This window comes from Leptosomus discolor, chromosome 1 (assembly GCF_034619465.1).
Source record: "Leptosomus discolor isolate bLepDis1 chromosome 1, bLepDis1.hap2, whole genome shotgun sequence".
In the NCBI taxonomy this organism is placed as follows: Eukaryota; Metazoa; Chordata; class Aves; order Leptosomiformes; family Leptosomidae; genus Leptosomus; species Leptosomus discolor.
The window spans coordinates 15,851,069-15,877,747 of NC_141391.1; the positions used below are offsets into that span (position 1 = coordinate 15,851,069).

At 34.9% G+C, this 26,679-nt stretch overlaps 1 protein-coding gene across 3 annotated transcripts in view; it reads left to right on the plus strand.

Moving 5' to 3' along the window:
- DYNC2H1 (dynein cytoplasmic 2 heavy chain 1) overlaps positions 1 to 26,679 on the plus strand; it is a 178,648-nt gene that overhangs the window by 24,784 nt on the left and 127,185 nt on the right. For 2 of the 3 annotated variants that reach the window (XM_086481759.1, XM_086481761.1), the window contains 30 exons: positions 174 to 379; positions 1,294 to 1,449; positions 1,541 to 1,655; positions 1,970 to 2,140; positions 2,327 to 2,709; positions 3,424 to 3,556; positions 3,647 to 3,764; positions 3,938 to 4,050; positions 4,140 to 4,259; positions 6,467 to 6,617; positions 7,436 to 7,638; positions 8,160 to 8,342; positions 8,553 to 8,735; positions 8,880 to 9,103; positions 9,921 to 10,036; positions 11,994 to 12,193; positions 12,842 to 13,106; positions 13,406 to 13,613; positions 13,993 to 14,122; positions 15,506 to 15,661; positions 16,726 to 16,985; positions 17,631 to 17,877; positions 18,634 to 18,785; positions 19,311 to 19,455; positions 20,711 to 20,813; positions 22,317 to 22,484; positions 22,613 to 22,737; positions 23,886 to 24,134; positions 24,942 to 25,050; positions 26,041 to 26,154. In XM_086481759.1, the coding sequence (XP_086337885.1) occupies positions 174 to 379; positions 1,294 to 1,449; positions 1,541 to 1,655; positions 1,970 to 2,140; positions 2,327 to 2,709; positions 3,424 to 3,556; positions 3,647 to 3,764; positions 3,938 to 4,050; positions 4,140 to 4,259; positions 6,467 to 6,617; positions 7,436 to 7,638; positions 8,160 to 8,342; positions 8,553 to 8,735; positions 8,880 to 9,103; positions 9,921 to 10,036; positions 11,994 to 12,193; positions 12,842 to 13,106; positions 13,406 to 13,613; positions 13,993 to 14,122; positions 15,506 to 15,661; positions 16,726 to 16,985; positions 17,631 to 17,877; positions 18,634 to 18,785; positions 19,311 to 19,455; positions 20,711 to 20,813; positions 22,317 to 22,484; positions 22,613 to 22,737; positions 23,886 to 24,134; positions 24,942 to 25,050; positions 26,041 to 26,154 (5,206 nt within the window). The remainder of the gene's footprint in view (positions 1 to 173; positions 380 to 1,293; positions 1,450 to 1,540; positions 1,656 to 1,969; positions 2,141 to 2,326; positions 2,710 to 3,423; positions 3,557 to 3,646; positions 3,765 to 3,937; positions 4,051 to 4,139; positions 4,260 to 6,466; positions 6,618 to 7,435; positions 7,639 to 8,159; positions 8,343 to 8,552; positions 8,736 to 8,879; positions 9,104 to 9,920; positions 10,037 to 11,993; positions 12,194 to 12,841; positions 13,107 to 13,405; positions 13,614 to 13,992; positions 14,123 to 15,505; positions 15,662 to 16,725; positions 16,986 to 17,630; positions 17,878 to 18,633; positions 18,786 to 19,310; positions 19,456 to 20,710; positions 20,814 to 22,316; positions 22,485 to 22,612; positions 22,738 to 23,885; positions 24,135 to 24,941; positions 25,051 to 26,040; positions 26,155 to 26,679) is intronic. The other variant, XM_086481762.1, reaches the window with a different exon arrangement.

Below are 26,679 nucleotides of genomic sequence, written 5' to 3' on the forward strand. Positions count from 1 at the left end.
CCCAGAAGAATGAAGATGAACTATTTCTTTGGGTATTATACAAGAAGTTTTTTGGGTCTGATTTTGGTCAAGTTATCAAGTTTTGATCAAGTTTTGATGTTGATACTTTGATTTTGATCATAGTTGTAGTGACAAAGCATTGAAGGAATTTAATTTTAACTCTTGCTTTACAGATTGAAATGATGAAAGGAAATGTGATTTCACGTATTAATATGTATCTTCAAGACCTGGAAAAGTTTAAAGCTCGTTGGGATCAGCTAAAGCCAAGTGATGATGTCATTGAAACAGGTGATCAGGATGCGCTTGAGAAAAGTGCTCAGATCATAAAGGAAAAAAAAAAAGAATTTGATGAACTTGAAATTGTGAAAGAAAAGCTCATGTATGTATGTTTATTTCCATGTATACTTTATTCATTACTGTGTGGATCTTTTGCAGCAATAGTATCTCAGGAAATGTTAACTAATTTTTAACACGACAGATGACATGAGGAATTTAATTTTACTTGTGTTACGTGATTTTCATTAGTTTTTCAGGGTCCTTATTGCTGATTTTATATAACATGAATTTCTCAAGCTAAGTTTTTCTAGAGATTTTTGGAATGAAAAATTCAAGAAGTCACTTAGGCTTTCACATAAGGGAGGCTGTACAGTAAAGTCTTGATTCTGACTTCTGAAATTCTCACTAAGAGAAGGTTTGGGATGCTGGTCCAAGCAGGGGGAGCTATTACTTCAGTCCTATTGTAACTTAAGTGGGTAAGAGCTCACCTCTCCCATTTCTTGAGTCAGTGTCCTACCTGATAGACCGTTGTGCAAAAGGAAAGGATTTTGGCTCCAGGTGCCTACTTTCAGTAAGCTTATTATCCCAAATCCTTAGTGGACAATGTTTTCTATTTAAATTCTGAGCTTGGCTCTTAAATATGATAATAAATAAAATTAGCATATTCTTTCTACCTAACAGGAAGAAATAATCAATTAAAAATTATTTTCTTTCAAGCTTTGTTTTTGGGGGCACAAATTACTTCACTTTTCTCATAAAAGAGAAAGAAATTAAAGTTTATGGAAAATAATTGTGAATATGGGAGAAGATTGCTGTATAGGAGAATTATCCCTTGTATTCCTTCATCCTTTCTATTAAAGAAGGAGACTAAGGAAATTGCAGTTGGCAGCAATGTTCTTCAGTGAAGCCAATAGCTTTTCTTGGAAAAGTGTAATTATTTCCATATGATATCATCTCTTAAACAGTAAATGTATGATGGAATAATGTAATGTTTAATACAATGATCTTTTTATTCAGTGAAGAATGCCATCATTTTAAATTGGAAGAGCCTGATTTCTCACTGTCAAAAGTTGTATGTCAAGACATTAAGAATTGTGCAGAAGTCTGGGCATTGTATGAAGAGTTTTATCAAGATTTTCAGGAAAACGCCAAAGAAGACTGGATTACTTTTAGGTATGATTTTCTTACTTTATTTTTCATGGACATATGAGAATGGTTCTAGTACTGTGTTGTTAAGACCTGTTTATATTTGATTTTTATGCAGGAGTAAAACATATCTATTTGAAGAATTTTTGTTTAACTGGCATGACAAAATGAGGAAAATGGAAGAACATACTGTAATGACAGTAAAATTGCAAAAAGAAGTGGACAAATATAAAGTAAGATGCTAATTACAAAATGGTGTAAAACAAATGTTTTCATATTACTGGATAATATACTTAATTCTGTAGCTCATCTTCTGATACTGTTTTGAACATTTTGAGAACCTTTTAGTTCCTTACAGTGAACATAGACACACATTTAGCAATGAGTTTTCCTCATAGTTATACTCCTAAACATTAAATCCAGGAATTGAAAATGTACTTCAGTTTAAGAATGTACATTTTTGTTTTGTTTGAATAGCATGTCACTCTGTAATCAGATATGATTTTCATAAAGGCTAGATGGATTCACATGTGCATTTTTCCTGTAGACGATAATTCCACTCCTAAAATATGTAAGAGGAGAGCATCTTTCTCCAGACCATTGGCTGGATCTCTTTCGTCTTCTGGGTCTTCCTCGAGGCACAACACTGGAGGGTTTGTTATTTGGAGATCTGCTAAAAGTGATGGATACCATTATAGAAAAAGCCATGGAACTTAAGGTATGAATAATTTCAAATAAAAGTACTTTATTTTATTTTATCGTTTATTTTATCTAGTGTATCTTGTTCTGTATGCATGTTTATATTTTTATTACTACGGAAATAGAATTTACGTTATATTTTTGAATGGAAAGTTTATTGCAAGCTCTCTGATTTCAAATGAAATCTATTTATGCTTTTAAATAGGATTTGAATTGTCGGGCCCAAGGTGAAGTCACAATCAGAGAAGCATTACGTGAGCTTGAACTCTGGGGAGTTGGAGCTGTCTTTACATTAACAGATTATGAAGATAGCCAAGGCAAGACTATCAGGCTTATTAAAGACTGGAAGGACATAGTCAACCAAGTTGGAGATCATCGCTGTCTTCTGCAGTCCCTTAAGGACTCTCCATATTACAAAGGTTTTGAAGATAAAGTGTCCATCTGGGAAAAAAAGCTGTCTGAGTTGGATGAGTACCTGCAGAATTTAAACCAAATTCAAAGGAAATGGGTCTATTTGGAACCAATATTTGGTCATGGAGCTCTGCCCAAAGAACAGGCTCGTTTTAACAGAGTTGATGAAGACTTCAGGTTAGTGTTATGGAATGCGACTTACTTTTCGTAGTCTTTGACACATGTAGGCTAGAACATTATTCATGGTGAAAATACATGGAACAATTGGAATACGTATGGACATGCGGGTCATCAACAGGAATTCAGTAGATATAGATAAATAGAATAAATAGAATAAAGGTGATAAAGTAGATTTCATTTAATGGGGTCTCCATGAAGGGAATCACATGAAATGTCGAAGTTCATGAGCAAGGCAGGCAAACACAAGATCAATCTTGTCAACAGAAGTAGAGGCAATGTAATTGTTTTTTCAAGAATCACGTCTTGAAAAGGCAAGCACTTAGTTCACTAAGAAAGTGCACAGATAGACTTTGGGAGAAACAGGTGGTTTATTTGTTTCGAACACGTCAAGGAGATAAAAAGGGAGGAGATTTTAGAAATGTAGAAAGATATGTACCATTATCTGTCTTGATTTAAAATGACTTCTCAGAAGGAAATAAAAGTCAAGAATTGAATTTTCTTGGGTTTGGGAAGAGAAATTTTAGCAGGAAACAGTTGTTATTAAATTACATTGGAGAGACATTGATGTAAATTCTGAAATGTTTCATCATTAATAATGAAAACTGAAAGTTAGATATTTATATGACTTACCTGTGCTTTAGTTTTTATTTACTTAACTACATTTGCAGTGGTTGTTTTATGAATTATTGCATTATTTTTTTTTCTGTCAAGATCCATTATGTCAGATATCAAGAGTGACAACAGGATAACATCACTGAATGCCTGGACAGGAATAAGAAATACCTTAATTACCATACTTGACCAGCTTCAGAGATGTCAGAGATCTTTGAATGAGTTTTTGGAGGTACAGCTGACATTAATATAGTTCTCTATAAAGAAAGTTAGTTAGTTTTAATTTAAATCAACAAAAATGATTTATTTTGTTTTTATATAGGAAAAGCGCTCAGCATTTCCAAGATTCTATTTCATTGGAGATGATGACTTATTAGAAATTTTAGGACAGTCTATGAATCCTCTCGTTATCCAGTCTCATCTTAAGAAACTTTTTGCTGGTAATGCATTAATCTTCATTTCTGAAATGTACTTATTTAGAAATAAGGATTTTCAAAGCTAAATAATCTGTTGCTGAATTTTTTTTTTTTTCTCACTTTACGCTACTACACACTAAGGAATTAATGTTTGACTTTAACAATATATATCTTCATTGCCGTTTTCTGATTAATAGGCATTAATAGTGTGAGCTTTGATGAAGAATTTAAATACATAGTTGCCATGAAGTCTGTAGAAGGAGAAACTGTGCCACTTAGAAATAAAGTTCTTCTGTCAAATGATGTGGAGGTAAGAAAATCACATCCAAGTATAGTTCAAGCATCTTTGAGAAATTATTTTGTAATGTAACTTTTGAGGTTTTTTCATCTCTTTGTCAGGTGTGGCTGAACAGTTTGGCTTTTGAGATGAAGGAGACCCTGAAAAAAATGTTAATTGACTGTATTGATGCTGGAAAAAAATCACAAGGTTCAATCGATCCGTCAGTCTTTCCTTCCCAGGTAGTAGTTGATTCAGTAATGCCACTGTGTAGTCTTAGATTTACCTAATAAGTTATTTTTTGAAGTCTTATGAAGAAGTATACATTTGGATTTGGATGAAAATAATCCCAAAGAAATCCATTTTATTCATTTATAGTATAGAGAAATTTTTAAAAATATGTGTCCTTATAATTCTTTTGGAAACATTTGAAATACTCAAGTCTTTTACATGGTGCCTGATCTAACATTCATCTATTTATTAGATTTGATGTAAATCTTGATCTTGGGTTGGTAGTGAATGTTACATGAAGGGCTGTTAAGACCTTAGTAACATAAAAAGCCCTTTTTGAATCTGATTAAAACATGGTTTCTAGAGCTTAGCTGTATAAGCGGAAGTAGTCATGAACGTGAAATTCTTTTATGCAATTTTGTCCAGTAGCACAGAGAATCACTCAGTGTCATTGAGTGGTTGCGGTGGGAAGGGGCCTCTAGAAATCATCTGCTCCAACTCCCCTGCTCAAGCAAGGCGACCTATAGCTAGTTTGCCCAGGACTGTGTCCAGACAGCTTTTGAATCTCTCCAGGAATGGAGGCTCAACAACCTCCCTGGGCAACCTGTTCCAGTACTCAGTCACTCTCACAGTAAAAAAGTGTTTTGTGATGTTCAGGCAGAGCCTCCCATGTTTCAGTTTGTGCCCATTGCCTCTTGTCCAGTCACTGGGCACCTCTGAAAAGAGCCTGGCTCCATCTTCCTTGCACTGTCCCTTCAGGTATTTATAAAAATTGCTAAGATACCCCCCTGAGCCTTCTCTTCTCCAGGCTGAGCAGTCCCAGCTCTCTCAGCCTTTCCTCATAGGAGGGATGCTCCAGTCCCTTAACTGTCTTTTCACTGGACTGTGTCCAGTAAAGCACCTGTCCTGTGTCCAGTAAAGCACCTGTCCTGACTGGCTTCTCTATCACTTGGAAGAGGAAGTTGTCATCCATGGACTCCAGGAGCCTCCTGTATTGCTTATGTCCTGCTGTGTTGCCCCTCCAGCAGGTCCTGGGGTGGTGAAAGTCCCCTATGAGGACCAGGGCCTGTGAATGTGAGGATGCTGCCATCTGTCTGTCAAGGGCCTGATCCACTTCCCAGTCAGATGGCCTGTAGCAGACATGCACTATAATTTCACCTTGATCTGTCCTCTCTTGAATCCTAACCCATAAGCTCTCAGCTGGGTCCTCATCCAGCTGCAGACAGAGCTCCATGCACTCCAGATGCTCTTACATATAGAGCAACTCCCCCTTATCATCTTCCCCTCCTGTTGAGCCTTATCTCTCCCTTTCAACACTCCAGCCATGGGAGCCACCCCACCACCTCTCCATGATCCCAATAAGATCGTAGCCCCACAGCTGCACACAGGTCTCTAATTCTTTGTTTATTCCCTGTACTGCAGGCATTAGTGTACAGGCATTCTAGAGACGCATCCCACCGTGTTGAGTTTCTGGAGAGGGTTCGGGGGATTTCTCCATAATGATGCCTTGTAGGCAATTCCTTGCTGACTTGCAAGTGCTGGAGGTGATGCTGCTTAAGCCCTATTTTGTTGTTTTTTGTGATCTCTTCTGGTCTCATCACCCCATGCACTCAGTGATCCTGTCTGTCACTCCCTCACAGGTCTGCTGCTTCCTCTCTCCCTCCCCAGAATGTAGTTACTGTTACAAATCTTCTGAGTGGCATAATTGGTAGAATTTTTTGTTACAGATCTTTCCAGTCCAAGTTTGACTGAACCTTCATAGCTCAAACAGAGCTTTTCCAGTGAACATAAAGTAGTTAGAACATAAGTGGAGTGTTAGAAACTGGAATGCAAAATACTGTATTAGCAGGTCAATGACACAAAAAAGTCAGAGGTGCTCCTGAACCTGTTGAATATGGGCTCAGCATGCTTACAATATGGTAGTTTTCATCTGACATATTTAATGGGAAAAGGTACTTTAAAAATTTTGCTACCACATGCTGTAGAACAGCTAAGGGGCTTGCTGAATTAGATTACGTTGCAAGTTTTCACTAGATTTTGTCAGGTTTTAAGGTGGCTATAGACATTCTTAAGAGCATAGCAAGTGTGTGGCTTTGCTTAAAAATGATACAGTAAAATACTTCAAATATCAGATATAATAAGCAATTACAAATGAATTGAAAAACTTTTCTTTGTCTTCTGTATTTATAAAATCTAATTTGAACTTTCTCTTTCAAAGATTCTTTCCTTGGCAGAACAAATTCAGTTCACTGAAGATGTTGAAAGTGCTATCAAAGACCATAATCTGCAACAGTTAGAATTAGAGCTCATGGCTAAACTGGAGCATTATACTAGCATTGATACTAGTATAGAATATACTGGGAGTACAGGTATAAAAATTATTATTAATATATAATTCTTTATAATGATTGTGTAGTTGTATAGTATTTACCATTCTGTTTATTTAAACAGGAAATTATATAAATCTGTCTTGATCTGAGTTCATAAAATTGAGTTACATAAAGTTGCCCATCTAATACTGCCAAGATTAATGTATTTAATATTTCAGAGTGAGCAATGAGTTTCTATTTAGATTAAAAGTGATCTTGGAGCATTTATATGTTTGCAAGCCTTTTAAATTAGTTTTTAAATAACTTTTAATATTTTTTTGGTTTATATGTTTACTGATAATTTATAGGTGTAGGAGCACACAAACTGGATTTCTTTCAAATGAAACTAAGCTAAACAATGTGTTCTCAGAGTACATGTAATGCACCCACTCTGTTAATGAACATTAATTCCACCTCACCCTAATTAGCCTGAATAAAATCTCCAGAGTGTGTGTAGTATGGTTTTCAGATCCTCAACAGATCAATTAACAGATTGTGCCACACTGATTACTGAAGGGGACATGGTTGTAAACACTCCTAGAATAAATTGCTTTCTAGATAAGCCTCTATCTCTCTATTGAGTGTAGAGGCAGACAAAAATCACTTCTAAATGACTAAAGTTACACGGTAATTCACATTCTCTGTCAGGATCTCATTTTTGCTGCTTGCCTTAGATAATTAATATGTGTAATTGAAACGAGTTCTGAATAAAATCTGCTGTTAATAGAAAGCATCACAATGAACTTGAGAATGGATAATGTGTCTCCTCCTTACTATGCTGTTGTGATTTTGTTTTTCTTTTTGGTGGTTATTTGCAGAATCGGGAATCCTTGAGCTCAAGCTTAAAGCTCTGATTCTTGATATCATTCATAACATTGATGTGGTGAAGCAGCTGAATCAAGCTCAGGTTCACAGTGTTGAAGACTGGGTTTGGAAGAAGCAGCTGAGGTTTTATATGAAAGACCAAAAATGTTATGTTCAGATGGTAGATGCTGAACTCCAATATACTTACGAATATCAGGTGTGGTACTTTTATAATTTTTACCTGATGCTTTTATATACATGTCAAACACCTTCTCATTTCACACATGCTGCTGATTGCCTCCCAAATGTTGTCATTTTTTCAACTTTGTTGTGTCCTTAGCATGCTGTTTCATAGAAAATACTAAAAGATAGGGTAATCATTTTTATTCTTGATATCGATGGGGTAAATGTAAGTTGTATGGAAGGCAGCTACATTATCATACAAATATTTTCTAATGTGCTTGCTACTGTTATACATCAGAGTGCAGTTTCATCTGTATTGATCCCTTTTCTGTAATTCTAAAAAAAATTTGCACAATGCTTTGACATTTGATATAAAATCTTCATAATATGATATAAAAGCTTTGTAACTGTAAACAAATTAATATATTTTAACAGTACAGTAATCTTGACCATTGTGTTATATTTTTGAATTAATGACTTATGAATGAAATTAATGAAATTACATTGTCAATAACTTCTGTCTACCAATCAATGTAATTTTTTTTGTTTCTGCAGGGTAATTCCCCTAAACTTGTTTATACAGCTTTGACAGATAAGTGTTACCTAACTCTTACTCAGGCTATGAAGATGGGCCTTGGAGGAAACCCCTATGGTCCAGCTGGAACAGGAAAGACAGAATCAGTAAAGGCCCTGGGTGGACTTCTTGGAAGACAAGTATTAGTCTTTAATTGTGATGAGGTGAATATGGTTCTGTATAATTTAAGAAATGGGTATCTGTGCCCATACTTCATGAAGGAATATTATACTCTAGAAATACTTTTGATAATTTGTTAGTTTCCATTAGAAATTTGTGGATATTTCCAATGACATATTTTTTAATAGATGGGAAGACAGTCTTTCATTATTTTCTTATTATTTGAATTTTGATATTTTTTTTTTAATTTTAAGGGCATTGATGTGAAGTCAATGGGGCGCATATTTGTGGGCTTAGTGAAGTGTGGTGCCTGGGGCTGTTTTGATGAATTCAATAGACTTGAGGAAGCTGTATTGTCTGCAGTATCTATGCAGATTCAGACAATTCAACATGCATTGAAGAGACAGAGTCCTGTATGTGAGATGCTTGGCAAAAAGGTACAGCAAAACTTACTTATTTTCTTCTTATAAAAATAGTCTATAAACAACTGGGTGACTACTGTAACTAAGTGTAGCCCACCCAACATTTCTCAGTACTGTTTCATATGTCAATATACTATTGCAATGCACTTCTAATGCTAGGTTGAAATGGATCATAATTCTGGAATTTTTATCACACTGAATCCTGCTGGAAAAGGTTACGGAGGAAGACAAAAGCTGCCGGATAACCTCAAACAACTTTTTAGGCCAGTTGCTATGACTCATCCAGACAACGAACTCATTGCAGAAGTGATTTTGTATTCAGAAGGCTTTAAGGATGCTAAAATACTTGGTAGAAAATTAGTGGCTATTTTTAACCTGTCAAGGTAAGCTTTTTTTTTCCTTTCTTTTTTTTTTTTTTTTCCTTAGGCATGCTACCTTACTAATTCTCTTCCCTCCTGCTTTTATTTTAGCATTGGTCTTTGTGCTTATCTCACTGCCATTTGGTTTCTTCTCCATCTAGACTATGCCAAAGCATGACTGTAGGGATACAATCTGCATATACTTTCTGTTAATATTCTGTAATATTTTATAACTTGGATAATGCAGAAAGGTATGTGTCAGAAACAAAACTAGGTATAAAAATGTGGGTTTGAAGTCGTCTAAAGTTTTACATTCAAATAAAGGTCTTAAATCTGAATGGTATACCATGGAAATCTGTAGATACTAATTTAACTTACAGAATACAATTATTGTAATATATTGGGAGATTCAGGTGTGAAAATACCTGGAATGCAATTGTAATCTCAAGGTGGCAAAGTTCTGCTCCCCTATTATGCTCACTAAATGTGAATGTGAGCGTATGAATATTCACAAGCATTGGGTTGAATCTAGACTCTAGAAGTTGTTGAAATGGAAGTGACTATTTAGTTATAAGTATGCATATTAAAGAGAACAAAGTTCAGAGGTTTTAATTAATGCTGTTAGGGACAATAATAAAAACATTAACTGTTGAATATACTTCCTCTGAAGATTTTAGAGTGTCATTGCTTGTATGTCTGAAATGCATTTCAGATGGCGCTGCAGATACTCATAAGTTTCTCTTTTGCCCAGAACCATGTTATGAGCATATTCATTCTCCAAACAAAAATTTCAGGCATTATCACCTAAAGCTTGTTAAAGTATTGCTGTTTTTAAATTTAGGGAGCTTCTGACACCGCAGCAGCACTATGATTGGGGTTTACGAGCATTGAAGACTGTTTTGAGAGGCTGTGGCAGTCTTCTTCGTCAGCTGAAGAAAAGTGAAGCAAAGCAAGAAAGTAAGGTTGACCGTGCCAAACTTTTGATTATTTAGGACATTGTACAGATATCATTCACTATAGCTTTCTCGTTCAGTAGAGTTTTTGAAGCTATGGGTTGGATCTGGAGCAAATTTAGAAAAGAAAAAAATATCTGTGAAAGTCCTCCTTCATTAGGAGATCACAAAAGGCTGTTGTCATATTTTAGATTGAGCTTTTATATGATAAGAACATAGATACAGGACTTTATTCTGGGGTGATTTTGAGTGATTCTCAAAGATTTGTTTGCTCTTGGCGTAGGACAGGAAAGTTGATCGTCTGATGCTATCATTATTCATCAGTCATCAAACTTTTGATTCTATTTGAGGTTTGCTGAAATTGTGACATGGCATTAGATTCAGATTGGTAGACAGAGACAAGTGTTAAGAACATGTAGAAATGTGTTGGACTTGACTGGGTCACTGTATTTTTTTTTAAAGATTTTTTAAAATGTTTGTTTGCTGTTGTTTAGATGTTAAATGAGTGGGAATTAAGAGTGTGGGATGGATGAGCATTTCACATCTTTAGAACACAACTACGGCTTCTTCTTTGCTTAAACAGCATATATCTGAAAGTTTTTAGAGACAACCTTGGTTTACAAATCTTGGCAGAACAAATGGTCTGACAACTTTAAAGAACTTGTAATTGACTTTAGTTTGGATCTGCCAAAGAAGGATTACCAGCAATGTGTTACAGGGCACATTCATATCTCTGTTCCTTGCTGTGACATTTTAGCTTCATGTTTAGATATGTGTAATTTGCTGAAATTTGTTTGGTCTGGTTTAAAATATAATTTCCAATAACCCTGCAGAAGGCAAGATAGATGGATTTAGCTTATGATTTAAACTCAGGAATTGGTTTTTGTGGGATTTTTTTTTTTGTTTCTTTGTTTTTTATCTCTTAGCTTGAGAAGCTTAATGTATTTCCAACAAATGTGGTTTCTTGCTTCTTTATATTTGCTTGTATTGTTGAGTCAAAATCCTTTGGCATGTCAAAATGTTGTCCATGTCCTTAAATGTTGCTTAAATTTTGTTCAGCCTTTCTGAATCAAGTTCCTTCATGTCAACATTTTTCATCTTAACAGTCTATCATGCTATTTGGAAAATTTGCCTGTCGAAGCATTTGTGTTTAAGACATTGTTCAGGATGAAAAACCTTGAGCTTCTTCCAAGTTCTAGAACCTCTGGAACATTTGGGAAAAAAATGTAGGAAGAAGGGATGTTAGGGAATGGACATTTTCTGTTCCTTGTGTTGAATTTGGGCTGTAGTGCATTCTGGTTTGGGGCAAGCATCCATTCAGAAGGAGGGCAGAAACACAGGATGATTTTCATCTGTGATTCCTAGTCCTACTGTCTGAAAATGTCCGTGTTTTACATTAAAAAAGCAGAAAACCAGAGATCAGAGCCCTGCACCTTTCCGATCTCTATTTTTTTTGTGGCAGAGTAAAGCTTTCTTGTGGCTGTTTTTGTTCTGGTCCCAAAACACATTTCCATTGATTCGAGAGGAGTTGTGAAGAAGGTTAACTTCTGGAGTATTTATAGTTAAATCAGATGAACTTGAGATGTGACTTCAAACTGCCTTTGGCAGAGTCTGGAATCCAGAACCTTAATTTCTTTGATGAGTGCTTTAACAAGTAAGCTAGTGTGCACTGCTACATTTAGTGACACTTCAATTATTAGGCTATTATGTACTATCTGGCCAGCATCATAACCATCTGTTATCTGTACAGAATGCATTCGTGAGCATATACGATATTTACAGTAGGGCACTCCTCTAACTTCCGAGTAGAGCGGTACATGAACTGGAATGTATTCTGTGCTGTTTCTCCACCTTCAGCATCTTAGCAGTATGGGCTCAAATGCTGATATATTCCAAGGGAAAAAAAAAACAAAACAAAACAACAGCTTAAACTGATTTGGCTTCTTTGCTTTTATTTCCAGTTAATGAAAGTCACATGGTCGTTCAAGCTCTGCGACTTAATACCATGTCAAAGCTTACATTTGCAGACTGCGCACGTTTTGATGCACTGGTTAAAGATGTGTTTCCTGGCATTGACTTTAAAGATGTGGAGTATGCTGAGTTAACTACAGCTTTACACCAAGTCTTTGAAGAAGCAAACTTGGAAATTATAAGCACCCAGGTAAATATCAACTACAGCAATAAAACTGTGCGAATTATTCTGAATTAGAACTGATTAACATGACATTTGACTAATTTCTGTTTATTTTTGAAAGAACCTTTTCTAAAAAAGTGAGAATAACTGATAGTTAGATTCTAATTACATGTGTATAAAAAATAGATGTGTGTTTTTGAAGCTTAGTAGATCGGTTGTGTAACTGAAAGAAAAACAGTGCAAAGAAAATTAAGATGTGAACATGTGACACACAGTTTTGTTCAAGCCAGCTACAAATGCCAATGAATGTTTTGGACAGTGAAAGAACTAAATATATGAACATTTGGTTTTATCAAGAAGTTCTAACTCTCTTTTATATTTATTCATTGTAGGGCTGGATGAAGTTTTGTGACTAAAGGTTCATTAGTTTCTCAGTAAAAATATGCTCAAAGGGCTGTTATTTTTATATTAGTAATTTAGTGAAATGCTTCTAATATGCAAAATAAGTTTCTTAATATGCTTTAGTTCGTATTTTTAATTACTTCTGCAAATATCTATTGTTTCAAAAATTGTACAAAGTGACTGCATGGAAAGCAAATTGGAAAAACATTAAAAAAGGACATGATTGATTTAGCTTTGCAGGTTCACATAGCCGTTATCTTTTTTATTATCTAGATCAAGAAGGCTTTGGAATTATATGAACAACTACGTCAAAGAATGGGTGTAGTTATTGTAGGTCCAAGTGGTGGAGGTAAATCAACACTTTGGCGGATGTTAAAGACAGCACTGGGTAAAACTGGCAAAGTAGTGAAACAGTATACTATGAATCCCAAAGCTATGCCTCGACATCAGTTGCTGGGCCACATTGACATGGATACAAGAGAGTGGTCTGACGGTGTGCTTACAAATAGTGCTCGACAAGTGGTACGAGAACCCCGAGGTACGTTTTGCAGGAGTTATGATACATCATTATGCTTGAATTACTGAAATTGTTTATTATCAGTACATGTGTGGATAACATAAGAAGAACTTCTGGTGGCAATCATAGTCAAGAACACTCAATTTTGTGATATGAAAGCAAAAATAGCAGAAGGTAAAGCATGTAAGGAATATTTTCATGGAGCTTATATTTAAATTATAATGCAGGAAGAGTATTAAATAGTGTTAAAATAGCAAGGGGTGATATGCTTTAAGTGTTTTTCTTGTGTTTGATGATCTTTTTTATGTGTCTGGAAATAGATATTACTTCATGGATAATTTGTGATGGTGATATTGATCCTGAATGGATTGAGTCTTTGAATTCAGTTTTGGATGACAACAGATTGTTGACTATGCCCAGTGGAGAAAGAATTCAGTTTGGCTCAAATGTCAACTTTATATTTGAAACTCATGACCTTAGCTGTGCCTCTCCTGCTACGATATCTCGAATGGGAATGATCTTTCTGAGGTAAGTCACAGGACGTACTTTTAAACTAAGCAAATTTACTTAGTTTTCTTGAAATATAGTCTAAAGTGGATGGAGCAATTTAATTACTTGCTTACACTTACGAAGGAAATCACTGGGGAAGTTTACTTTAGGTTGTATGTCCCTTCTGCGCTGTCTTGTTGTAATCTTTTGGCTTATATATGTCTGACTTTTTGAAAGAGTCATAGTGGGTTCTTTATTTGCGTGTGACCCTTAGAGAGTCCCAGTATTGGTTAGAAATTCTTGTTAAAGTATTTCCCTGAACTTTTCCTGCAATTTTGTTGTTCCCTTGAACCTGTCTATGTGAAGACGTGGATGCCTTATATTTGTCTGAATCTTGTTTTGTTTTGGTTTGAGTTAGTGATGAAGATACAGATCTTAATTCCCTGATAAAGTCTTGGCTAAGAAGTCAGCCTGAAGAATGCAGATACAACCTTGAAAATTGGATTGGGGACTATTTTGAAAGAGCTTTAAACTGGGTTGTGAAGAAGGTTAGTAACTGAATACTTAATCGAATTTCAGCTTCTACTAAGGATGATCCATTTTTCTAGTTTAACACTGAAGAGATCATTCATATTAATTTTTAACCTTTAAATACAAAAAATATCTCAGTGCTTGTTTGATAGCTGTTTTCTTAATAGGATTAATACTGGAACTATTCTAATCAGTTTCCAGAAACTGATTGCTGTACTTGAAGTTTTGAAACTTTTAATACAATTTTAACTAATGAAATGCATGTATTTCTGTGACACTTAATATCTGTCTTTAATTTCCATACTGGACATTTTTCTATATGTTTTCAAAGATCTGAAAGATCTGAATGTCTGAGCTAAAAAATGGAAAAGTGAAGAAATTGTTTTTCTAGATTTAAGTTATTGTCTATAACAAAAAAAAAAAGCTGAAATTTGAAAAGTTGCACAGTGTAGACTGAACTTGTAATAGGTTGGGGAGAAATATAGTGCTAGATAGCTAAAATGATTGATAGAGGCATATCTAGAAAAGTAGTCTGTTCAGAATGCTAAGTTTTAACAGCTCCCACCAATCTGTCCTGGATTTAAGTGTATGACTTCAGCTCTTTAGGTTTCTACTCAAAACCTTAACTGAAAGGTGTTTTAATAGGTGAAAGGTAATATGTAATTACAGGACTAAAAAAAGATAGTCCAAAAGCTTGTACATTATCCGGGTTCTGTGATTCTGGGACATACATCAAGATAATTGTTCTTGTATAGGCTAGATTTTCTTAAGGTTCCTAGATGCTTCCCAGCATCCCTTTCTTCTGGAGAAGTTGCATTTGCATTGAACGAGTGGCTTATGTTGCACAAAACATTATTTTGGAGAAATCGTCACTGCTGTGGCCAGTACGATAGTGTTTGGGAGACCTGCATTACCTTCCCTTGGGGAACATACATGGTTCTGGTGTATTTTTAATCTTATTTCCCCTCTTGGTTCTTTCACCCATGGAGATTTTTAGACTTTTAAAGTATCTCCAGGTAGATACAGATGAAAACCCATGACATTTATCCTGAGGCTGCAAATGCCCTTTGGTGCTAAAGAGAAAAATCCATAAAGAATCTATTCAGTCAGAGAGACATTTCCAGTATACAGTTATGTTGATTTCTTACAGATTCTCAAAATGTGAAAGGAAAGTTCTGATTGATTATCCTAAATTACATCAATATATATTCTGGAATTAAGACTTCCAAATCAGTGCCTAAAAATAATTCCATAGCCAGTGAATTTTCCAGAAGAGCAGCAGTGTTGAGATCTTTCATCATTTGTGGAAATGTCAAGACCAATGAGTAATGTTCTGCTAGCAATACATCACATTTATTTTTAGGAATATATTTAAATCTGCTACAACTTGCGATTTACAGAATGACTCTGTGGTAGAAACAAGTTTAGTTGGAACTGTGATGAATGGACTGTCTCATCTTCATGGGTGTACAGATCGTGGACAGTTTATTATTAACTTGTTACGTGGTCTTGGTGGCAATCTCAACATGAAATCACGACAAGAATTTGCCAAAGAGGTAATAATCTTTTCCAGCAAGTTTATTAAAAATTTCTCAGTATATGTAGTAGGAATAATGGTTTTCTGTCTTCTAACAGTGCAGATCTACAATAATAGAATATTTGTGCTCTAATTTGTTTGCAGTCTGTGTTGCTGATAGGGAAATAGTTGAGGGGCAAAGGGGTGCTTCATGTGTCACTGATACACTGCTAAGTGTGTCCAGCCCAGGTAGCAAGCCTTTGGTGCCGCACCAAGACATACAGAATGGCCTCTGTCCATACTGTTCTATGCAAGGACCCACTATAGCAAACTCTATATATGTGTGTGTGTATGTGTTGTGTATATGTAACACCGATTTATTTTGTGCCTTTTTTTTTTTTTTTTTTTCCTGTTCAGAATGCTTGAAATAATAATGTGAGGGCTTTGTTGCACCTCAGCAGGGGTGTATTCTTAACAGCATTATTTTGAGGTTGTGTGTTGTATGCACTGGGGTGTGGTTCTGTCTTTGTGTAAATACTTGAGGGCACAAGGGTTAGGGAATAGTGTTGGAAAACTATGTGGGTATACTGGTCCATAGTGTCTGCAGAAGGCTGTCCCTGGAGATAGTTATCTCCGCAATCACCCTTGGGTTTTGTGTTGGAGAGAGGAAGTAGTTCCTTCCAAAAGACAGCCTGGAGCTATAATATACATATAGGGCAGGTGGTAAAGGTTTATGGAATGGAATTGGCTGCTGATGCATGTCGAATTACCTCAATCTTACGATTATTATTAAATATCCTGCCTAATATGAAAAAAAAAGTTTATGTAAATCTTTGGTAAATACACTCCATTTTATGTTCTTTATATTATGAAAAATAATATATGGAAGAATAATATGTTACTGTTTAGTTAAGGACCTAATCATAAAGTGTATGCATAGCATGATTAAATTTTCAAAGGCAGCCTTAAAACTATCAAATAGAAGAATTAAATGTTTGATTTTATAGAACTAGTTTTTGAACGTTCTTTAGATTAGCTTGAAATTGTAGATCTTGTAATTAGGATTATGGATTTAACAGAAGCTTTATTTTTATTTTTCTAAAGATCTTCAGTTGGGCACAAGAGTCTCCACCAGATCCAAGGAAGCCCCTGGACACATATTATGACACTGACACTGGACAGCTAATGCTATATCGGCTGAAGAAAACTGAAAATTTAACAGCTGATGACTTCAGTAATCTCCAAACACTTCCCGTCATCCAAACCCCTGACATGCAAAGAGGTTTAGATTACTTCAGACCCTGGCTAGACTTTAACAATAAGCAACCGTTTCTTCTTGTGGGTCCTGAAGGATGTGGAAAGGGGTAAAACTGTTTCCTATTTTAAGCAAAATATACTTCTAGCTAATTGACAAAAGTTTGTAATATTTTTTTATAATGGTATTATCATAATGTCTTTCTGCTAGAATATCTCTTGTTTAGGTTACTAATAAAACAAACGTTCTGTAGTAGCAAATATGTAAATTCTTACAAAGATCTACAGGGAAAGTTCAGGCTGCCACTATGCATCTAAGACATCTGAATGAGGCTTTTAGATATGAGACAGGACCTTTGGAAAGCTTGTGCTGTCATGGAGCAACAGCTGAAAGGCACATGAGGTATCTGGTCTCATGTTAAGAGGCACTAGATGCCTGTGTGCAGGCAACTGAATTTAGGTCATCCTGTTGCCTATCTTAGGTTCCTTATTTAGATGGGTTAGATCACTATATCCAAGGTATTTAGGCTAGGTATTTGTTTGGTTTTTATTGCATTTCTTGAATGGAAACTATTACAATTTTAAAGGCAAGAATGTATAATTCAGCAAACCTGATGCATCCCCTATTACATTAATACAGTATGCAGTATATGTGTTTTAATTCAAAAGCTATACAACATCTTTGGATACATGGTATTTTAATGAATTTATGTATTACTTAATGCTTGTATGTATATACACATTTGCTTTTTTAGGATGCTGCTTCATTATGCATTTTCTCAACTCCGATCCACTCAGATTGCTACCATTCACTGCAGTGCACAAACTACTTCTCAACATCTTCTACAAAAATTAAGTCAAACTTGCATTGTGATCAGTACGAACACTGGGCGAGTGTACAGACCAAAGGACTGTGAAAGGCTGGTTTTGTACTTAAAGGATATCAATCTACCCAGACCTGATAAATGGGGAACAAGCACTCTTGTGGCTTTTCTACAGCAGGTGAACACTTATGTCTGTTGTTTATGAAGAGACTTAAGTGTACTGGAAAATTTTAGTGTATGTGGTAAATACTGACATTGATTATTTTCAATTAACATTCTGCATCCGTATTGACATTAGTTTCGTTTGCACTTTGATACAATATGTAGGTGTCAGCCAGAAATAAGATCTCATTTTTATCTGACATATACATAAGTAAATAAAGACAATGCTTACCTCAATGAGTTATAATTCAGCGGGCATATGAATGGCAAGTAAATAATCAGGAGTAGTCAGCATGAATTCACCAAGGGCACGTCATGCTTGACCAGCTTGATAAACTTCTATGATGAAATGACAGACCTGGTAGTCAAGGGGAGAGCAATGGATATTGTCTACCTGGGCTTCACTAAGGCTTTGATGCTGTCTCCCAAAAGATCCTCACAGAAAAGCTGTTGATGTATGGGCTGGATAAGCAAGATAGTGAGGTGGGTTGAAAACTGACTGAACAGCCAGGCCCAGAGCGTGGTGATCAGTGGCACAAAGTCTAGCTAAAAGTCAATATCTCTTTTAACATCTTCACTAATGGTCTGGACAACGGGGCAGTATACCCTCAGCAAGTTTGCAGCTAACACCAAACTGGGAGGAGTAGTGTATCTCTGGCAATTATGAAAACAGGAATAATGGTATATTTCAAAATAATTTGGGTTGTTTTTTTTTTTTGGTACAATACTCTGTTGGAATTCTTTTAATAAAATATTTATTTAATTATTAAAGGTTCTTACGTATCAAGGATTTTATGCTGAAAATCTGGAATGGGTTGGTTTAGAAAACATCCAAATTGTGGCTTCCATGTCTGCTGGAGGAACATTAGGAAGACATAAACTTACCTCCAGATTTACTTCTATTGTTCGTCTCTGTGCAATTGAGTAAGTGTGTGGAAATTACTTTGACTCTCAGAACTCAGATTCAGCCTCTGTTTATAGGACCCTTGCTCAATATAGTCTTTATGAAGATGTGGCTGTTCTAGTCTTTCATCTTTTCTAACAGTTCGGGCTCTTCAGATTTGGTGCCGTTTGATGCCTCTTGGCACTATCAACAGGCATCCAAGGAGCAATCTGTAGCTACCTGTTGATAGTGAAGTGTTTGAAACGTTTCCTGTTGGATGATTTTGCTTTCAGTAAACCGCTTTCTGCAGCTTTACATTAAGGTGCTGTTTGGTTACAAAATCAGAGAAATTGAAAACAAGTTTGTTTGTTTTTAAGTTTGAACACATTTACAAATGTATTTAGAAAATTTCTGAGGGTGGCCTGTTGCAATAAAATGATAATTTTACTTAGCTGCTAGATGGAGATGCTATTCATTGAAATTTTTCAGTAATTGTATATGTAACTGAGTCTTTTTAATAAAAACATTAACAATGATAGCGATAATGATTCTTTTTTCCTTTCTAGCTATCCAGAAAGAGACCAACTGCAGACTATTTATAGTGCCTACTTGGAACCTGTACTACAGAGAAACCTAAAGAATCACCCTGTTTGGGGTTCTTTACCAAAAATACATCAGCTAGCAGGATCTATGGTTCAAGTATATGAACAGGTATATAGAAAATAATTTTTTTTCAAGGAGATGAAGAAATTAGATTTTTTTTAAAAATAATTAGCTTTTGATATTAACAAGAGAATAAAAAGGTTTATCAGTATTAAAATCCAAGTTTATATCTTTTTTATAATATTGGTACCAATTTTAGAGCTACTTATTTACAGAGAATCTTAGGTATTAGAGGCAGACTAAGTAAGAGGTAAGTGTTCTTGCTTTCCCACAGATTTATTGTATGTTTTTGGCAAGCATCTTAACCCATCTGTGCTTTCAGGTCCAGATTTATAACATGAGAATAGTAGTAGTTTCCTACTTAATGGATGAGGAGACAGTGTACTTCAAAGATTATTATGTGCTCAGATGTTATTGAAGCTGTTATGAAGAGAGAAGAGAGGCGGGTAGAGTCCTTTACACACATCAGAGCCTATTAAAATTTTATGCTGTTAGAAATAGATGTTTAAACACACAAGTTCATTTTATCCTCCCACTTAAAATTTTGCAGACTTCTATCTAGCAAAAGACTTAAGTACTTGCTTTTCTTAATCATGTACACAGCCTTGCTGGGGTAGGTACTATGAGGATGTAAGTGCTTACTGTATGTTCCAAGAATGTATTTATGTCCCCATCTAGACAGAACCATGATATAAACCCAATCTTTATGACTTGAATGTGGGTATAGTCGCTGGCTAGCATGGACCAGTTAGCAGGAGTTTCATGTGATATTATCAATGTATTCTAAGAAATTTTTTGAATCACGTCACACTGTGACCAAATAACTGATGTAGGCAGTTATTCTTTGAATTAAAGGTATAGTTGTAGATTCAAATGTCCTCTCTGGGGGAAGAGTTAGTATTTCTATAAGGAGTGTTTTGTAGTGACAAAGTGTTACTGATTTAGGTAGTTTTTTATTACACTTTTACATTGTCTTTGCGTTTTAGGTTTGATATTGCTTCAAAAAAATTTTATGTTTTGCCTAATAATACTGCACTAACAATCATAGGTGACATGCGCAGTTTGCATCAAAAACAGTACAGAAGAAATGTTCCAATTATGAGAAAATCTTTTGTGATCAGAAAACAAGGTTTAAACAATTAATCTTTTCACTTTTAAAAAAACCTAAAGAGCACATTAATAAAATATCTAAATATATAGACCAAGTAGAAGATAAATTTATCTGTTATTTTAGAAGAATTTAAAGCTACGTTTACTTACAAAAACTTCACTTTTTTTTCCTTTCCTTAACTTCCATTTTTAGGTACGAGCAAAATTCACAGTTGATGATCACAGCCATTACCTTTTTACACCATGCATTCTTACTCAGTGGGTTCTTGGTTTATTCAGATATGATTTAGCAGGTGGTAAGTTACTTATTTAGTTTGCATTGATAAAGCAGTTCTAAAGTGGGCTAAATTATTATTGATGTCAGTCTTATGGTTGATTCCACATGCAATTCATTCACCTGTGGCACTCTTTCTAAACTGCGAGCTGTCTGTAACTCAGAGGGAGAAAATACCTAACAGGTCATTCCATAACATATAGTAAACAAGTTTCAAAAACTCCAATGGTGTTTTAAAAGATGTGTGGGAGCTATATGTAGATTAAGGGAAGTTAGTAAGTTGTGACTAAATTCTTTACTATGGGAACTTGAAGTGTAACACCTAGTCCCCATTATTTTTTTCTGTTTTTTTTTTTTTTTTTGCATTTTGGGTTGCGGGTTTTTTTGAGCATATGTCTGGTCTTTTGGATTCCAAGAGACTTGCCTCTCATGCTTGTCTTTTTATACCTGATAGTATAAACCTGTTGAGGTGACTGTGGAACTACATCTGATGCACATCATCTATGACCTACTTAACAAAAGAAGAATATAACCACCCTTAAACGTATAGATATCATCTAGAAAACTCTCTCATCTGTGTAAAAGTTTAAAAATATCTATGTAAGAGCCTAAATATTCTCATAGTTTGGGAATGCTTGCTACTTACAGTCTAGTCTGAAAGTTCTTCTTTCCTTAACTTTGGAAAAGGTATTAAATTTTGTGTGCTTTTCCAAATAGACAGCATGGGCTTTTTTCTAATCTTGTTTTTGTCGCTGAAATTGCTGTTATTACTAGATGATGAGCAATTACTCCTTATTGTGTTTTAGCTCTTGGATTAATTAAAGGGTTACATAGAGGGCAGCTTAAAGAGGGTAAAGGTGACAAGAATGTTGTGCTCGCTTTCCATTTATTTTCTGGGATCATCAGATGATATAAATGTAGCTTGAATGAGGTCAGAAAGGCTACACTGGCAATCAATGAATGGGTAATAGCGCATTTAAGGACTCTATTGTTGCTTCTGAAGGTGACATGTGTATACGCTTTTTCAGTGATGAATAATTTGGCATATCATTTACTCACCTCACCTTCCTGCTTTTGTGAAGAATATTGAAGCTTTGCATTCTCTAGTGGCATTTTATAATACAGACTATTTGGGATATTTATTGTTGGTTTAGTATTTGTTATCTTTCTCTTCACCTTTAAAACAGTCTCCTGGATTTTCTTGTTTTCATTACCTGGAATTTTGTCCTTTAATTTTTACTTCATGTGCGACACCTTATTCATTTTCATTGGAATGCTGGCACTAAACTGGAGAACTCATTTTCATAGAATATATTTCATTTTATCTTGTATTGATCCATAAAGATATTATTAAAAAGCACTTCATAATGTTTACTTTTTCTCTTATTTCTTCCTTACCGATGCTCTTCTGCTGGTATGTAATTTCACCTACTCATTTTCAATATCATATTTTGAAATGGAAAATTTGAGAAATTTAAAATTTATTATAAATATATAAAGTTAAATCTCTCCTTAAATTTTGTAGGATCATCGACACAAACTGCAGACTATGTATTAGAAATTGTTGCTTATGAAGCATGTCGTTTGTTCCGTGACAAAATTGTTGGCATGAAAGAACTTCATGTATTCGATAATATTTTGATGAAAGTGTTTCAAGGTGATTGGGGCTCAGATGTTCTGGAGAATATGGCAGGTAAACCATTTGAGGCATTCTACACAAACCTGAAATATTTGTTTAGGAACTGCCTAATCAAATCGCTCTGATCAAGTTGGATCAAGCTGAGCACCCAGACTTTCAAATGTTTCCTTTTATTTCCATAGATATCTTCTATGTAACTTGGGGAGCTTGTCAAGAGGCATTCATCACACCAGGACAGGCCCTACCACCACATGGGAGGCAACTTGGCAGACTAAACTCAACAGACCTGAAAGATATTATTCAAAAAGTGAGACAAGATTAAAGAATATACACAGCAAGGATTCACAGCACTTATTTAGACATTTTTTGCAGGAAATAACATGCGAGCACCAGGTTTAGGGTGGGTTCTGCTGCTTGTAGGAGGAATCATGTTTTGCATTTGATCAAGTGAAGGAAGGTTTGTGATGCTATATGGGAGGCAGTAGGAAGTGTCTTGTAGCAAGGTTATTTTAATGAAAGGGATTCAGTTGCATTTGCTGGTGTTTTACAACAGTTTGATGAGCAACATTTTGAGAAACATTGATGTGCATATATGACCGTGTATTGTTTGAATACCAAATATTTTATTAAATGTTTACTTTCTAAATTTATAATTCGCTAACGTAATTTTTGTTTGAAGAAATACAAATGGATTATTTGGAGATTTGGCATGCCTTTAAACAGTAAAGTACAAAAAAATGAGCTTGATGAGGAAGTGCAAATGTTAACTCTGCTAGGCTGACTGATTTTCAGGATGAGAGCTTTGAGATCATCTCCCCTTAGTAGTAGTGTTTGATGGACTGCTCTTGTAGATGGGAAACTACACCCTCTTCTTAATTGCCAACTTGTGACGAATAGACTATATGGGAAATGCTGAAGTTCAATAGCCTCAGTAATCAGAGAGTTTGGGTTATTTTTCCTGACTTCGCAATTACATTTGGCTTCAAAGATGAGGTATTACTGATTTTAAGAAGGCCAGAATTTGATCTTAGGATCTGTTATTATGTGAATTTCAGTAGGAAATTCTATAATTGCAATTATGCAGCAATTAGCTGCCTAAAACACTCTTCTAAGTTATGTATTAATTAATCTGTAGTCAGAGACACAGCTTGGACTTTGTTCTGGTCCGTTATTTAATTTTAATTAATTCAGTGGTAGTTTTCTGTTTCAATATATCAAAGAGTTCTAGGGTATCCTGGTGCTGGGGGTACTGCGATCTGTTCATTACTGGTAAAGGGTATGTGAAGTATCTAAATTCTGTCACATAAATATTTTATTTGTGATGAATACTAACATGGTCACTTAAGCTTTCAAGCATTTCTTTTTATAAACTTTTAAATGTTGGATGTTTTCATGTCTTACTGCATTGTTTATTATTAATAAAGATATTTCTTTTTTTTTTTTCTTTTTTAATAGGGTATCATTCATTATGGGCGAGACAAAAAAGAGATAGAGATTTTACTGTTCCAAGAAGTCCTCAGTTATATGTCTAAAGTGGACAGAGTGCTAAGTTTTCCTGGAGGATCACTCCTTTTGGCAGGACGGAGTGGTGTAGGCCGTCGAACAGTTACCTCTTTAGTTAGTCATATGCATGGAGCTGTTCTCGTTACTCCCAAAATTTCCAGAGGCTATGAGCTGAAGCAGTTCAAAAATGATCTTAAATATGTAAGTCACTCAGTGTCTTCCATTTTGTAGTGTTGTAGGTGTGTATTAAAAAAAAAACCAAACCAAAATGCGGGAATTTTGAAGAACACAGAAGTGTTGTGTCCTTCACACACTATTTTAAGAAAAGCAAAATGTCAACAGTCTGAACAAAACAAGTTGATTTTTAGAAGTTTTTGGTGTCTAGATATTTATACTGTTTGTAGTAGTTACCTCAAACTCTACTTTTTTTGAATACCAGAGCTGGTTTTATGAGTGTTGTGGATTTAATAAATTCTAAGTTTATGTGAATATTGGAAAGGTTGTTTTTCATGTATCTATTTTTATATTTGTATATATTTTTATTTTCTATGTCTATTGTAGTCTGCAAAGTAATAGGACAGTAGCTGAATCAAGTAACATTTTAGTGATCAATGAAAGTGTACATAGTATTTAAAGACAAATACAAACCTTGAATCAGGAGTTTCCCAGTACTTTCAGGAATGTTAAAGAAAATTATAGAGCTAAGCCCCCACAAAAAAGCTCTACAACTCTGTAATTGAGTCACAATTGGAACATAAATATACTCTATGAAACAATCTGGTTTTAATTATTTTTTTCGTTACCAAGCTGTATGTCTAGGTAGAATGTTCTTTGTATTTGATATCTCATATAACTGAATCACCTAGTCATCTTTTGTGAATATATAATAGTGTAGATGCTGTGGAGAATATATATATATATATGTATAATCAAGGAAAGATTATAATTCTCTTATGAACAATACCTATATTCCATATACTGAGACTTAAATGTCTTCACTGCTTCTAGGTGATGGAGCTTGCGGGCATTGAAGCACAGCAGGTGGTATTGCTACTTGAAGACTATCAGTTTGTTCATTCCACATTCCTTGAGATGATCAACAGTTTATTGTCTTCAGGTGAAACAAATCCAAAAAGATTATGGTACTACTTTTACAATGCAGAGTTAGCTCAATGAGTCAGAATTAGATGATATTTTCTAATTTTATGTCCATACCAGAAGTGTTAGTTAGCTTTCTGTGCTGTTTTGGCTAGAGTGCTTGTACATGACAAACTGACTTGAAGTTCACTTAGGTATCCTTTAACCTACCCTACAGTACGGGTGCTTTCAGTTCCTCAAAGTTGCAAGTTAAGTAACTTATTTCAAAGGAGTCCTTTATAATAGTGTAACAACAAAATGATAATGTATTCTGCTCTACAGCTTCCCTTTTCTAATAAAATTCAAAATTGAGAGGTGTCCCAATGTTTTGATTGAGTCCTTTTCTTCAATGAACACCAGCAAAGCCCACTTTTCTGAAAGTAGTGAGATGATAAATAATAATAACAAATAACAAAAGTGACTTCATTTTGTTATCTAGCTTTGTTCCTTAAAGAGAGAGGTCATTGAAGGACTGAGTCTAACTTACTAAATGTGTTTTGGAACTGTGGTAGTGAAGAGCTGATTGATAAAAGCACCGGATTTTCCTGTCTCCCAGGTGCAAATCCAAGTCTCCTTACAGTAACAGATTCTCATCATCTAGTGTTACACCTCTATGTCTGAGGACCTAGAAAGCTACTCTCGTGTTTCCTTTTTCTAGGGCATGACAAAGTCTGGTTTGATTTGTTTTGTGTGTGGTATTGGATAAATTCGAATAAGTTTTTGAAATATATTCCAGTAATATAAACAAAATAGGCTGTTTAAATTAAATGGAATCACTATAATTTGGTTTGTTGTTTTGATGACACCATGAAAAGAATGATGAAGTACATGGGATGATACTCACGATAGTATGGAGGTGAATACTGCCATGTTCAAGTTCTCTATACAGAGGATTCAAGGGAATCCTTCAAAGGAATTTGAAGAATTTTAGTGTATTTAATCTGATATTTTAAATTAATTCTTGAAATAGGAGAAGTTCCTGGGTTATATAAAATAGAAGAATTAGAACCATTGCTGTCTCCTCTGAAGGATCAAGCTTCACAAGATGGATTTACAGGACCAATTTTCAACTATTTCACATACCGTATGTCAACAGAATTACAATTTATAATTTATTCCAAAGTTACCAAAGTGTCATAATAATGGACACATAATTTCTAACATCCTTCTTTTATGTGCTTTTTTAAACTTTCAGTTTGTTATTAAAAAAACAGGCAGGAATATGATTACAGTGTGATATTTGAGGGCACAGAACCCTCAGCTTAAAATTCATTCTTCTATCTGAAATTTTGTATCCATGAATGTTCTACAAAGCTGTTATGAAATCTGGTATTGAAAGTAATTCAAAGGAAGAAAGCTTTTGTCCCCATTGTTTTCTGGTTTGTTTAGCTTTTATATCTAGTAACAGAGTTTTCTTCTATTTGTTAATTAGATCTACAAATCACTTTGGATTCTGAGTAATCATAAGCAAGTTTCTTAATTATTTATGTTTGTTCCTTGGACCAACAAGAAGATTAAATAATTTACAAATAAATAGAAGATTGTGACTGAAAGAATACAGATGCTGGCAGTCATACTCAAGGGCCCTGGAAATACTTCTAATTGGTTC